General features: G+C 38.8%; 1 protein-coding gene across 2 annotated transcripts in view; it reads left to right on the forward strand.

Moving 5' to 3' along the window:
• The window catches only part of Prrx1 (paired related homeobox 1), a 64,952-nt gene extending 52,193 nt beyond the window's left edge, over positions 1 to 12,759 (forward strand). Inside the window, exons 3-5 of one of the 2 annotated variants that reach the window (XM_028864428.2) lie at positions 2,755 to 2,936; positions 6,615 to 6,686; positions 12,238 to 12,322. In XM_028864428.2, the coding sequence (XP_028720261.1) occupies positions 2,755 to 2,936; positions 6,615 to 6,669 (237 nt within the window). In that variant the 3' untranslated portion in view covers positions 6,670 to 6,686; positions 12,238 to 12,322. Of the gene's footprint in view, positions 1 to 2,754; positions 2,937 to 6,614; positions 6,687 to 12,237 lie in introns of both variants that reach the window. The other variant, XM_028864427.2, reaches the window with a different exon arrangement.
• The last annotated feature ends 2,745 nt before the right edge of the window (positions 12,760 to 15,504 follow it).

A 15,504-nucleotide genomic window follows, 5' to 3' on the forward strand; every position in this document is an offset into this window, starting at 1 on the left:
CAATTACAATAGTTGGATGTTGTACACATACATACGTATATGCCCACATACATACACACATGTACACACAAGGTGGGAGAGACAGGAGAATGCCATCTCTGTATCATCTGGGTGTCTGCCATCTATCTCTTTTTCCCTTCCTTTTCCACCACACTACAAACCAATGCCTTCCATTGCTGTGAACATTTCCTAGGCGAGTGGCACAGAATTGTTCCCCTGTGACTTCATTATTTCTCAGTAAAGTCCCAGGCTTTCCTAGATCAACTAATCCCCTCACTCCGGGACTCCATATTCAGGGCATTCATCATAACATGACAGGTACTGTATCAAGTTATCTCGATATGATACAGGTATTGTATCTAGTTATCTCGAGTGAGGGTCAACTCCCCTCACTGGGTGATGGAGTCCTCTTGTGTGGGGATAAGTTTTATTCAGCTTTTTAAAATTCATTTCCCCCTTTTCCTCAAATGCCTATTGAGCAACTGTGGACTTTTTAACCTGACTTGATTTGTTGGTGATAAATAAGACATTAACCCTCTTCTTAAGGATAACACAGTCTGAAACAGAGAGAAAAGACAATAAAACCATCAAATGATGCCAACATGAGATGATCCCCCACAGTAAAGAAATCTGCAAGAATTATTGATAGAGTAGAATAAATAATGATCCACTTTACCCAAGGAAAAGGAAGGAACTATGCCCTTATTAACTGCACATTGTGAACCAACTCATAACTATTTGTAAGCATGTCAGTCATTTTTAATCAACTATGAGACAAAGAAATAAACAGATTAAATAACAGTTCAATGATAAATCCTTAGTATAGAATAGCTGGTATTTTTATCCAATTCTCTTAGACCTTAAAGTCTTTGCCTTTCACTACAACACTTCATGGAGGAAGTGATGTTACCATAAAATCTTGGATTTGATACTTGGACAGAGAGAAAGAATGTTGCCAGTAGAGGAAATGTCTGGTATAACTGTGTGTAGGTAGACAGTCACCTACTGCATCTGGGAGTCCTCTGGTAGCCCTGAGCTTAAGACACAGTAGAAAGTCATGTGGCTTTATGATAAAGAGAGAGCTAATTCTTGAATAGTTTTTTCTCTGTGTTAAGAAATTTTCATTTTACTCTCTAGTAGGAAGGCAGTAGATGGTATCGAGCAAGGCACCAGTTATATTTACATTTAAAGTACTAGTTGTAACGGCGATGTGTTGATCACATTACAAATGAAAGATCTGAGGACTGGGAAAGTAGGGAGGAGATGTTTAATCTCACCTTTGCTGATTTCTATTCAGGTCCTGCATGCTACACAATTCTGTGGTGTGGGGGAAGGCAATAGTAACATGGTATTTTAGGCAAATGTCATCCCCTAGAGTAATTTCTTCACATATACTATCATACTTTCTATGATTTGACTAAAATATTTGCTTTGCATTATTTCAGATATACTTACACATCCACCTTTAATAAATTTCGAGCTCCTTGAAACAGTCCTCTTCATCTCTTTCTTCCCAGCATTTAGTACAAGGCCTGCGCTCCAATGAGCACTCCACAAAGAGTTCTTGAATGAATATTAATGAATAGCTAAAATTCTATTACAGTATAGGAGAATTGTATGGTAATGGGTTAGACATCCTTAGGTAAAAAAATCAGAACGTCAGTGTTGTAATCTCACTGGACATGTTCCTCAACTTTAAAGTAGAAATGATAAAACCCAATATGCAGAATTGTCATGCTAAGTAGAAACAGTGCGTGTAAGTCCCGATGTAGGTCACTAGTTCTGGGAGCAGTTTAATAAGTGATGAGTTTATCATTAGCTATTGCAGATGCTGTTAGGGCCACCCACATTCCTTGAGATGTACAAATCAATGTCCTCCAATTGAATTCTCAGGGCTAGTGCCCATTGGTTGTTTTGTTTTGTTTTGTTTTTTCTGCTGAGAGTTTCTTTATAGAACATAAATAGGTTTCCGTGTGTGGTTCAATACATTAGAAGTGCTAGAACCTTATAGGCAGGAGTCAGTGTACAGCTATACCTTTGAGGGGAGAGGGACACCCCGGGACATCTGCCCTCCATTAGTCTTGGTCTCTTGAGTCACCATTTGATTGAGCTCCCATAAGGGTTGCCAATTTGTTTTGCACTCTTTAGTGGTTCATTTTCTTCTATTGCCACCTCACTTTCTGATGGTTTTTCCTGCACCTTTTATATGAATCATTTGCTTCTTAATCCTTGCCAGAAGGTGTGGGGGAGATAAAGGGTTTTCTTTAAATAACAAACACAATAAAAGCAGATGAAACATTCCACTTTGAAGGATTTTTAAAATGCCCTTAGAAAAACCATTGTATCCATTGCCAACATCTAATGAAATCCTCCTTTTCATGATTATAATTACAGCAGGGTTTATAACCTATATTTCCTTGTCTCATCTCTTATTCATAGATCCCATCTCTGGGCTCTTAATTACTAGAAGTATTTCAAGGTCCTTTAGCAAAGGGGATTAACATGGGGCTTTATATGTGCTAAGATCTACCACTGAAGTGTTCCACAGACATAGGGGTTTAACTCTGAATCACATAGCCCCAGGGGGAAGGATTACACTGCAATATTTCTATTGTTTTAGCAAGGGTTCCAGACCCATCCCGTATCTTTCTTGGGATGGCATTGTGTAGTAAAATCAGCCAAAATTTGTAACCTGCTTTTCTTTGTTTTTCCTCTCCCTCTTTGTATCTTTCTCCCCTCTCAACAATATTCCAGGTGTGGTTTCAGAACCGAAGAGCCAAGTTCCGCCGGAATGAGAGAGCCATGCTGGCCAATAAAAATGCTTCCCTCCTCAAGTCCTACTCAGGAGACGTGACTGCTGTGGAGCAGCCCATAGTACCTCGCCCTGCTCCTAGACCCACCGATTATCTCTCCTGGGGGACAGCCTCTCCGTACAGGTGAATGACTGGCCCACTGTCCCTTGCTCCACTTCCACATGCTTCTCAGCCATCCACCACTCTCAAGGCTGCTTTTGCAGCTGTTTGACATTCCTTACTGGGTTAACCTCTTCAGAGACATTCAGCTTGCTGACATCCCCACATTGTTACAGGAGATTGCTAGTTGCCCCAGGAGCAGGGTTTGGGGCAGAAGAGAGAGGGGCAACCATCAGCAATCTCCTCTTGGACTCAGGAATTCTTGCCAAGGTTGCAAAACTGGGAAAGAATATAAAAGAACAGATCCTTTGAAAACCGTATCCAGTGCCCCTCTTGGAACCATTCTAAAACAAAACTATCCTGTTTAGGACACATTTGCTGTATTATGGTCAAGTAGAGAATCAATGTGTAATGCTCCAATTGTAGGACTAAAGGCACTCTTCACAATAAAACTGATTTTGAATTAAAAGGAAAGGAAGGAGGGAGAGAGGGATGATGGGAGGGAGGAGGGAGACATGGAGGGAGGGAGGAGAGGAAAACTCAGCAACAGAAAAGTTCAATCACTTTCATGGCCCTAGTTCTTTGGTAAGGGGTAAGGCTTTCTTAAGAACCCCAAATGCCTTTCTAGTCTATTTGTAATTCTTATATATTCCAATGTTTATCTCACTCTCCTTTTTCCTCCTCTCTGTGGTATGCTTCTTTCTCTCTCACTCTGTGTGGTATGCTTTAAATAAGAAAAAAATACACTAAACTTTTATATTAAAAAGGGAATGTTTGAAGGAGAAAATAACAGAGGACAATTGCAGTCTCTGTTTGGAGACTTTTACCCTCCATCCAGGACGCTGTTTAGAAAGCATAGGTTGGTGCAATCACATCTAGGGTTCCTGTGCTTAGCATAAGAGCAGGCTTGTGTGTCCTTCTTTAAACCTGGGAGACACCACCAGGTCAAGGCTATATATTCTGTCTGGCTGATTTCTATGGAAGAACTATGCACATGTTCATTTTTCTATTAAATGACATCTAAAATATTTTTTTATTCTTAAAGCTAATTCTTGACCTAAGGAGGGGTTTAAAACTGATTACAGGAGATTGGGCCCAGCTAAAGATGTGAAATGCACATTTGGGAAACACGAGTACTTTGCCACAGTTGGTAGGTGTCATTAAATCTCAAAGCCTCACCTAAATGGTCTTTCTGGTCCAAATAATTTCTTCAGAGAAATATCATAAGAGGAACATTTTGGGAGTCTTGGGTACATCTCTTGTGAAATTAGCCTGAAGTAGCTCTGATCTCAATGATAGATATCCCATGTCTAGAAGAATGAGAGGGACCTATTCCTGCTCTAGGTCTTCATTGCCCCCATCCTGGCTGACTTTGAAAGATCAGTCATGTCTATGTTTCCTACTTAAAATTTAGATACTTCTCCCATGGAACTTACTAAGAACACATTTTGGAGGCTGTTATGGAATAGCATATTCTTTAATATTTTAAATAAGTGGGAGGCCTGTTCTCCCTACAACTACTGACAGTCTACAGATTCAGCCAGCCGCGTGGGATATGGGTGCAGTTCAGGGTTGGCTGAATTAAGATCTCTGGTTTGAATTTGGTTGTAACCAGGAAGTATTGCTCCTTTTTCTGCTTATGTCTTCATTGGGATTTTTTTTTACCCCCCAGCTATTCACAATCCACATGGCTGCCATGTGGTCTCTATCCATGAAGCCAAACAGAGCATGCTACACAAATGGAGATGAAATCTGTCCTGAACTAGCACTGAATTAGGCCACCTGAACCAAAGATAGGCCCCGGTGTCTGCATCCAACAGAAAACTAGTAACATGGCGATTCATGTGTGCCTTTTGGGAAATACTCTATTTTAGTTGAAAAATGATAGAAATTCTAAATACATTTCCAAAATCTACCCATAATTTCAACATCTTGACATAACTAGTTAGTTCATTTTATGACTAGAGTTCAATATTTTATTTAGGAATAATCTTAGTGTACATATTTTTTGTATCATGCTTTTTTTCACTTAAGACTGTATAACCTAGTTCCCTTTACTTATTTCATGGTATGCATTTATTTCTCTTATATACAGTGTTTATAAAAAAACTAAGTGAAGTGATACCGAAGCTGATTGTTCATATATTGTATGAAGAATAAATTAATATCCAGGATACTTAGAAAAACAAAGTTTAAGGCAACAGTTTAATGAATGATATGTTTCTTTGACCTAATGTTGACCGAAGTGTTTATAATTTGGTTAATTTCTGTTACTTGGGGATTTTTTGACTATGTTTAGAATCAAATATATTACGATTTTACATTTTGAACTTTGCTAGGAAACATAATTATTGTTAAGGAAATATAAAAGAAAAACAAATGATGAAAAGCAAAGGAAATGATAGTTGTTGTTGTTGCTATTGGTACCATTATGTCAAGCTAGTTGCCTCACATGTGATCCTCATTAAAAGACATTTCTCTTGGTTAACCTTTTAGACCACTCCTGTGTGATAGCTCTGTCCTTGCCCTGGTTCAAAACAAGAGGAAACTGAATACTTCCCCAGGTTTAAATCTTCAGTAAGCAGAGTTAGAACAGTACTTCTGGGCCCTGTTTCTGTCCAACACATAGGGTTGCATGGCTAGCCTATTCTATTCAAATTCAAATTCATAATGCATTGTATTGGGAGTACTAAAAAGTATAAGATCAGAAAACTATCTAAATGCTTCTTGGTTCAAGCATTCTTTCTTCATCAGTAAAGCATGTCTGCAGCTGGGGTCTCTATCTTGGGGTGTGGGCATCCCAGTGGGATGGCCTATGTGGTTTGATAATGGAACCCCAGGAAAGTGAGTAGACACTTGTTGGAGAGAATGGTTTTCTGACTTCAGTAGCTCATCTCTGGACCAAGTCATAAAGGCAGGTATCTGCCTATGGTCAGATCATAGGCTGGGAAGTATGTTCCTTCCCAGAAGTATGTTCCCTTCCTCCTGTTTTTGATGGATGTCTTTGCTATTGAGTGTAAAGATCATATAACATATCATCTGGACTGGGAAGGTTTTAGAATACTAATAATTATATTAGGACAAAAAGTATAAACCAGGATTGTCCCTGGCAAGCCAGGACATTTGGCTCCCTCTAACTATAGCTCAGTATGACCTTACCCATTCTCTTGAGGACACTAGATGATGATGTCAGACAGGCAACTAAGGTACCAGAGGGAGCAAAGGATTTCCTAACATGGACACTACTTTCCTAGTAGAGGTAGCTAATTAAAGCAAGCTTGTCTTTGGGACATAAACACACTTCTTAGCAGAGAATTATTTTCTTTAAGCAAATTATGAGAATGAAAATGCACACAAACACTAAAATTATCAAGACTCACTAACTACAGTGTTATGCCTCTTGGGTAGCAAAAAATCAACCAAATCCTATACTATTCTTTGAGATGAAGTAGCCAAGAAACCCTTCCCCAGACACCTTTGTTCCTCTGAGAGGTAGCTCGTGAATGGCTTGTCTCTGTAGTACTGGTCTGGAGTGCCATTTACAGAGGGAGGGCTGGACTCAAAACTAGTGGCAAGGGAAAGAACAGCTGATTGCTCTTTCATAGTGCCCCTCCCCTCCCCTCAGTTGGTCTTGGTCATGGTGCTGCTGACATCTGCTCAACGCATTTGGCTCATTTCTCCCTTTCACACTTTCAAAAATAGATCTTCGTCCCTCCCAAGATGTTGTTTACACGAGGGGCTTCATAACGGATTCTAACGGAAGACACTGAACAGGTAACTTGTCAGATGGGGTTGAGGGTGGCTTCTTGGGGTAGGGCTTAAGGGGGAATTAGTTTCTGTTTTTTTGTTTTTTAAAGAAACTGGGGCTGATGTCTTAGAAATATAAGCAGTGGAGTTTCCCCAAGCGGGAAATTAGAACTCAGAACTGTAAGAAAGCACGCCTTCTAAGGCAGTGAGACAGTCTAGAACAGCTTCCCCCAAACATGATTATGTTCTGGGATGATCGGGCTGTGCCTATGAAGACTGATCCATTCAGTCTAGAGTGAGGCTGGGCTTTTGATCTCTGTAGTTTCACTCTGAAGTAATTCCCATGATGGTCATATTTGACAGACTTTGACTAGGGAGCCTTTAGACACCCAGAGTATGAGCTAGGGGTCAGACTCCATCATTGTCCTGCCTCTGTTGCTTCTCAGGATAATATCATAGTTGATTTATTATATAACCTTATATTGAAAAATTGAGCTAGACATAATTTCCCTATTGTATGTCTCACAAGGGAGTTGAGAATTAGGGATAAACAATATGGCATGCTCAAGACTGAAAAAGGGAAACACAAAAGATCATGTGGCAGTAGGAAGATGTTTCTAGAAAGAGAAGTTGAACATTGTAGAAGGATCACAGAACAGGCAATGGAAACTAATGTCTTACTAATGAAATGCAGTCCCGTGTGTCCACTTAGAAAAACCAAGTATACATTTTAAAGCTCAACTTCCAAATTTCAAGCAGAAGTAAGAAATGATGATTTAAGTTACATAGGCGCATCGCCAAAGGATTTGTGGGATCTTACTTTAGAAGTACATTTCCCTAGGGAAACTGAAATTTACTTTTCTTAGATGAAATAAGCATACTTCCATTGTTCTCATGTTGGCAAAAGAACAAGCCAAAGATATGGCTTCCAACCTCTGTATTTCAGGGTTCAGAAAACCACAAACTAGGACCTGTGAAAGACAAGCTAGAGTGGATTGGAACTTGGATGCTAAGGACCATTCACATACTCCTTAGGCTGTCATAATCATCTTTAGGGTGATGTTTTGAGCAGTTTGTCATTCTGTATTCAAAAAGGCCAACCAGAAAATAGCACTTAAGATCGAGTCAGGTATTAACATTTCTCCTCAGTTGTTTTGTGATTTATAGGACTGACTCTATGGGTGATTAGAAGTCAAACAGTTTAGAATATTTACTATACTTCCTTGGTATTGACAATTATTTTCACTCAGTTTTCCTTAAAAACCACCTTTCAGATCAAGTAGAACTGGTCTCCAGAGGAAACAATTATCTAACCGTTAGTGGGGTTAGCATGCTGCTGGGTTGCATCTGCTTGGAATCTCCAAATAAGGAAGTGGAAAACCTCATGCTTCTCAAAATATGTCAGCTCTGTGAAGTCCCACTGCAGACTTGATGAGTCAGCAGATGGAAGACAAGCATCTCTTTCTCATCCCTAATGTCTCCATGTGCTTTATTTGGCAATACAGTCTCTTGGTTACAGATTCAAAGAGCTTTGTTAAAAATTCATCAGAAATGGTACATTAGCCAACCTTTGAAAACTCAATCCCAGGGCTCTCAGCTCCTATGTGCTCCCTGCTTACAGGAGTAAGAGATTCTTACCCAGTGGGAGACTTAGCACTTAGATGTCTGTCAGTTGACTGGGCTTTTGGTGACTGTCCTGTGTTTAACTGATACACATTACTGAGTTTCTGTCTTTTTTTTTTTTTAAATTCCAAGAAGTTTCATTCTGTGTAGGAACAAATGGTAATTTTACATGGGCTAGATGACCCATTATTTGGTTGAAATCAATTAATTACCTTCGCTGGTGCCTCTCTGGTGGGAAGATATTTAAGGGCTCTCTCTCTTTTCCTAAAGCAGAGTTTTAGAAGTTTCCATGACATAGAAAACAGGTGGTCATGAATAGTCTCTCAGATTGGCAGCCATTCAAGGCTCTGCTGCATCTGTTGTCACTTAAGCAAGCAAGTCTTCCACCTTCCAATGCTATGTTTAAAGCATGACTAAGCAACTCTTGGGACATCAGTAGTTAATTCTCTCTTTTCTGACTGATAATGTTTGTCATAGGTATGTCAAAAAGCCTCCCATTGCTTGCCTATATCGCACATTTAGCTTGAGCTGTAAAAATAGACCTATGTCAAACACCCAGAGGGAAATGTATAAAATATGACTGAAATTCTGATTTGTGGGATTATATGGTGTCTGTTCTTCATAGTCTCATATTCTGCTAACAAATGCTACAATACTAAGTTTGTTCAATCTTTGAAAATTAGTGACTTTCTTAAGCATTTATCAAGTGAAACTGGTATCACTTACCCAGCTTCCCAAGGGAGTGCAAATGTCACTCGTTAATATCAACTGCTCTCTTAACTTCAGGCCCTGTAACTTGAGGGACTTCATATAAGATTGCCACAGAATCACTGCTAGATGTCGCTTTCATCACTGCAGAACCACAGAGTGCAAAAAAGACCTGTTCTCTGCTGTGCCAGTACAGGCTGCCACTTGAATGCCCTGTTGAATATTCAATCTCCTGTGCAAGATACTATCCTAATTCTTATTCATTTGGTTTTGAGTGAGAAAGTAGATCGATTCATATTACTTACTGCCAACCTACCTTAGGGAGAAACTCAGTGTCTAAGAGCTGTGTTACCATAGAAATTACTCCGGCTAGAACATCAGATGAGATAGATAGCAGACTATGAAATAATTGTAGCCAAAACAATGTGCTATAGCAGAATGGATACCAACACTATAGCAGAAAATTCAGAAAAATAGTAACAACAACTTCAGAAAATTAATACATGCTCCTCAAGGTTCCAAACCCCTTCCTCCATTGAGGAAATAGAATACTTTCAGTTATCACAGAAAAGGTGAATTTCTGTGAAGTAGGACCTAGCTGCCCAGAATCTCAAAGGATGGAGAACAACTCTTTTAGAAACATAGACAAAGTATCTAAAAGCAAAATCATTCCATAACAATCTATAATTCACATTGATAATTTTTTCTTTAAGTTCTCTCATGAAGTTTTAGCCTTGTATACTCAGAAGTCACTCAGTTCTCTTCCCAGTATTTAACAAATAACACAGACACTCTGTAATGACAATTTCTGCTCCATGTGTTTAAAATGCTAATAACTGTAGACTGTCTTTAGGACTTTATATTCTCATAGAAACCTGGTTGAGAAAGGCTAATTTCATTTTGTAATAATCCACAATTTAGATATATTCCCCAAATCTGGTTATTATCTCTTTTCTTAGCTACTATTTTTTGTTTTATTTTGTTTTTTGTTTTTTCAAGACAGGGTTTCTCTGTGTAACTCTGGCTGTCCTGAAACTTATTTTGTAGACCAGGCTGGCCTCAAAGTCAGAGATTCACCTACCTCTGCCTCCCAAGTGCTGGGATTAAAGGTGTGTGCTACCACACCTAGCAGCTACTAAATTTTTGAGTGTTTGGTATATCCTGGAAATTTTTGAACTATAAATTTTGGGTTTGCATTGATTTCTGATAGTATATTAGATAGAAACATGTAATTCATCTAGAATTTAAATGATATCTATTTGGCTTTTGTCCTTGTCTTAGTGGATGGTTGTTATTATTTACTCATTCATAATTTAAGCCTGCTTTAACTGAGGACTCCTATGCCTCTTGGATGAATCTTGATAAAAAAAACAGTCTGTTTTATTAAGCTTTAATGCGTTTTCTTACTATGAAAAGACATCTTTATAGATCTAGGAATATGCAATGATTATGCCCTCTTATGCCACATCCTTCTGACGCTTTCCTTCCATTAAGTTAAATTTTGCAGAAATGACTAGTTCTCCAGAATAAATGAATTTCTTTTAAAGATCTCTGCGGCAGGATTACAGATGGCAGGGACACTGAGCACAGATCAGTTTAATCACTGTGTATCTATCAATGGCTGTTTATTCAGTAAGCGGTTTATTGAATACCAAATATGTGCTGGATGTGGTGTCAGCTCTACCTGAGGATATGGTGATGAAGAAAGCAGATGTGGTGACCTATGCAGCTTATACATGACAACGACAGATACCGAACAAGTTATTAATTACACATGAAATAAATGAGTAAAGCAAAAATACAGGGTGCTACAGGAGAACCTAGCCTTGTCTGGGGACAGAGACTTAGGGCCATCTACCCAGAAATGATCAGTAAGAGGGAAAGCTAAACAAAGGAAATGTAAGCATGTAGAATTCTTTTGTAACCTTGGGCCTTTTCACTTCTGTTGTAATGTAGACTTTATTCTCACAGTCACTTATACCATGTAATAAAGCGTTTAAAAGGTTTGTTTTATAGGGTGAGTAAGTGAGGTGAAATAGACTACTGTGAGTCTTAACTCTAATCTTGACTCTGTGCTGTTCCAACTAAACACCAATGATCTATTCCCCCTAGCTTTAGTTTTCCTTCTTTCTGATCTTGCCATCCGATCCCAGAACCACAAACTCCTGTGTGGCTGACAAAATTTCACTGGAATGCGGGCGGCAGGAAAAGCGCATGTCATCCCGATTCTAAGTCTCATCTCAGCTCTTTGTTGAAAGGGATTTTACTAATCTTAGAAACAGCTAGAAGCATTCCACTTAGTCCAAAAAGTCTCGTTTTAACTATTTCACACAGAGAAAGAGACCATTTGCACCCACATCTACACAACATTTTCTTTTCCTTTAAAAAAGAGACTTGTGGATGCCCTGAATAAAAACCCACCAATGATGAGTTCTTGTCAAGGTCTTAACTATAGTCTATGACAATCAAAACTAGCTCATGTTTCTCTCAACAATATAAACAGTGAGAAACAGTTATGTCTGAGATCAAGAATGGTAAAACTATAACTTGGGAAGTTTATTTTGTAATTTTAAATATCTCCAAAGTGACTTACCCCAAAGGTGGTGTGTGCTAGTCAAGCACTTTTGAGAAGCTTTAAAAATCAAGACCCATTGATAGGAAAGTCTTGATCTGACAACTTTTGTTACTACTGTCCAGTGAATTACAACGACAGAGGAGTATGTTGGGTTGCTTAACCAATTCTACAAGCATATCATTCCTTATGGTTTTGACAATTATCCAAAATGCATTGAAATGAAGGTCAGTTCCCCAGACTGAAGAAGCAAAATTCTTTCGGTCTAGTGTCACTCCCTTACTGATCTGCTCCACTGGTTCCACAGGCTGTCTGGTATAGGTAGGAGAGCTTAGACTCTGTTTAAGTAGCTGATGAAACTCCTGCTATTTGACTTCAGAATCTCCTCTTCCCTCAGAAATAAATCATTACTCCCTGTATTCAACACAGCAAATACCTCTCCCTACCCAATCTCCTTTTCCTCTGCTTCCCCAATGTCCTGTAAAAGATGGCCACCCTTTTCCAAGGACCTTAGACTATTTGAAAGCTGGGCCTATCAGAGACCCCAGAGGTCCTCTGTTCACCCTAACGCCCTGCCTGCCCCTGTCCTGAGAGTATCTCCACCCAGGGCATGGACTTGCAGCTTTATGAAACTAATGCCTGTTGTTCTCCCTACTCTCTCCTTTGTCCCTACAGCGCCATGGCTACTTATTCTGCCACATGTGCCAACAATAGCCCTGCACAGGGTATCAACATGGCCAACAGCATTGCCAACCTGAGACTGAAGGCCAAGGAATATAGTTTACAGAGGAACCAGGTGCCAACAGTCAACTGAGGAAAAAAAATAATTAAACAGGCCTAAGAAGAAAGCAAAAACCATAAGAAACCTATCCTGTTCTGTCATTTCTTCATCTGCTGGAAAAAATAAAAGCAAACAAACAAAGCCAGAACTAAAATATTGGGACCATGGCGGAGAAAAGCAGGAGAGGAACAAAATGAAAATTAGTTAACAGTGGTTCCTTCTTCCTCTCGGATATCATCACCATTTGCTTCTGTGTGTGTTTATTGTGTTTTCCTTCTATCCATGCTTTGCTAATTATACTCCAGGCTTCTTCAGTTAGGCTCAGCCCACCCATTCCTATAACTGTATGAGAATTAAAAAAAAAAACTGCAGCAGCCAAAGAAACACACACACACACACACACACACACACACACACACACACACACACGCACGCACGCACACACACGTATATGCACATACATACATATATATATATATACATATATATATGTATGTATGTGTGAAAGATTACTTCTCAGTAGCCAATTTGACCTCAGTGCCTTACTCTGTCTCCTTCTAAGTCTCTTTAGGAGATTTTGAAAATCCAAAGCATTTCTGAAGAATCTGTATCATTGTCACCATGTCTGTTTGTCATGGTAAGGTTTTTCTATCAGCTTCAAGAATAAGAAATGTACACATGTTCTGGTGTCTGACCTGTCTAGTCAATGTGATTGGCCATGTCTGGTGCACTCTAAGCTCTAAGATCTAGAGCTAATCTGTGGATTTAAGCCCTAAGCTCTAGATTATAATGTCACCATCAACACCGTCCCTCATCCAAACCAAACAATAAACATCCTAACTTAAAGATTTTATTGTTTTTGAACAATTGCTGTCACTTGCTCTTTGGTAGAAGAAGTACTTTTGGCTTTAGAGATGGAGAGAATTTTTGTAGGATATTTTGTAGATTTTTTTTTTTAGGGAAACAAATGCTGAATTGTGAAAGGCATAGCCTTTACCTCTTTGGTGCCTTAGGGGTGGTCAGATGCACACTTACATATATATATATATTCTGTGTATATTTATATATATATTATATATATATAATATTGCAAGCTTCAGTTTGCAGTTTCTCAAACACTATAAAAGCAAACTTTACACCACCACCACGCTTCTTATCTACAGAGTAATGATACATTAATGTGGCATCTTTCTGTTTTCCATATTCTATACAAAATTCTCATTAAGGTCAAAGAGCAATTTGCTAGGAAACTGTTTGAGAACAGCTTTCATTTTCACATTAAGGCTTTAATGGGAATAGGAATTATTTGGCAGTATAAGAATGATCTTGAGTTTGGAGCCTAAGCTTAGATGGAAAGTCTATATCATCTGACATATCACGGAAAATATACCCAGAAAACAGGCATGGTGTGGGGGCGGGGAAGGGGAATAGTTAGCCATCTGCTCTTTCTCCACTCCACAGAAATATGAAAACAAGTAATGTTTAAGTGAAGTGCCTAAAGCTAATAAAAAATTAAGGACAGTTGTACTTTTATATTTTAGTATTTTTGAAATGAGGTTTAGTATGTAGGGTGGGAGGCAGGGAAGGTATTTCTTTGTTTCTCTTTGTTCCCGGTTATGCTTTGTCAACTTTCCTGGTGGACTTGACCAAACCATGTTACCATACTGTGTCTAGTTTACCTGATTATAAAATGGGTTTAATAATTCTTACGTACCTCACAGGGATGCTGTGAGGCTATGTTCGTTGGCTCTATTTCTTTCTCTTTTCTTTTCTTTTCTTTTCTTTTCTTTTCTTTTTTCTTTTCTTTTCTTTTCTTTTCTTTCTTCCCTTTCCTTTCCTTTCCTCCCTCCCTCCCTCATCCCTCCTCCTTTCCTTCCTTGTTCTTTGTTTTTCCAGCACTTTGTAGCCATGGGAGAAAAGGGACTTTAAGAGCATACAATGTTCATGGACTAACACAGCATCTGGAAGCTTTGTTTTCTAGCAGGAAATGATACCTGGCTGTGCATACATATAACCCAACCCTGTGTTTGAAAATAATAAATAGGTTTATATTTTTAGATATCTCAACAATCTTATCATTTGACCAAAGAATAATTTAAGGCACAAAGTATAGAGATATTTTTAACTTATATTCTCATCAACAACTTGGTTCTAATGACCATAGTTCTCAGTGAATAAAATGCTTCAGATTGATTTTGGCCAAATATATCAACTTTGTAATATGAGTGACAGGCAAAGTATTTGGGGGTATACGATGCACCTTTAGTACACGTTTGTACTTCCCTTGGCATACCTAACTGAGTTAATGGTGATATTATTTCAGTTAACAGCCACCGGTCTAAAAATATATTTCAAGTGATTTTGTACTTTGTTTAATAATAAGAAGGAAGACCGTCTTGTGTACTTTGATCTCATGAAGTGAACCTTCTCAATAACTGCTATTAAAGCAGTTCTTTCAGAATAGGTCATGTGGTCTGGCTGAACGCACACTGCTTGTTTTAAGGAGACTTACCACTCATGTATTTGCCCCATTGGTTGCTGTGTGTTATCAAATTTCAAAGGAACAGTACAACCTTATTGTAAAAACTTCCTTTGATTTGTAAAGTGAGTACAAGTCCAATAGACTGATAAACTTTGGGGATTTAGAGTTTGCAGCAAATAGCTGAAAGATTTGGATTATAGGCAAGGAACAGAAATTAGAAATGAAAAGGTTTTGCTAAGAAGGGTAGAATCTTGGAAGAGAGTCATATAAGAAAATTGTTTGAAGTTGTTTGAATCCTTCATCCTGACTTCATTTCCAGTGGCCATCAAAAGAGCCCGATTCCATAAACTCAGAGGAGAAAGTGGGAGGAGGCCTTATCTGATGCTTCAAATCAGCAGTTTCTGGGAATTTCATAGGATAACCCATGCTAGTTTGTCACAGGAATGCCTGCTGCTGGCGGACCCACACCACAACATCTTTATCTGAGCACTTATCTGGAGATATCCCTGAAACACTAGCTCTCAATTTTGTTCATATGATCCACTTTTTAAATAAACATAAGTTTAACAAGTAATTTGAAGGAATGGATTTCTAGCTTGTAAGTCAACTGCCAGAGGAGTGTTGCAGTGCCACAGACTCAAGGCATACACCTGTTGCTCTCCATCAATATACCCAGATG

The sequence above is a fragment of the Peromyscus leucopus genome, chromosome 15 (genome assembly GCF_004664715.2).
Source record: "Peromyscus leucopus breed LL Stock chromosome 15, UCI_PerLeu_2.1, whole genome shotgun sequence".
Classification (NCBI taxonomy): domain Eukaryota; kingdom Metazoa; phylum Chordata; class Mammalia; order Rodentia; family Cricetidae; genus Peromyscus; species Peromyscus leucopus.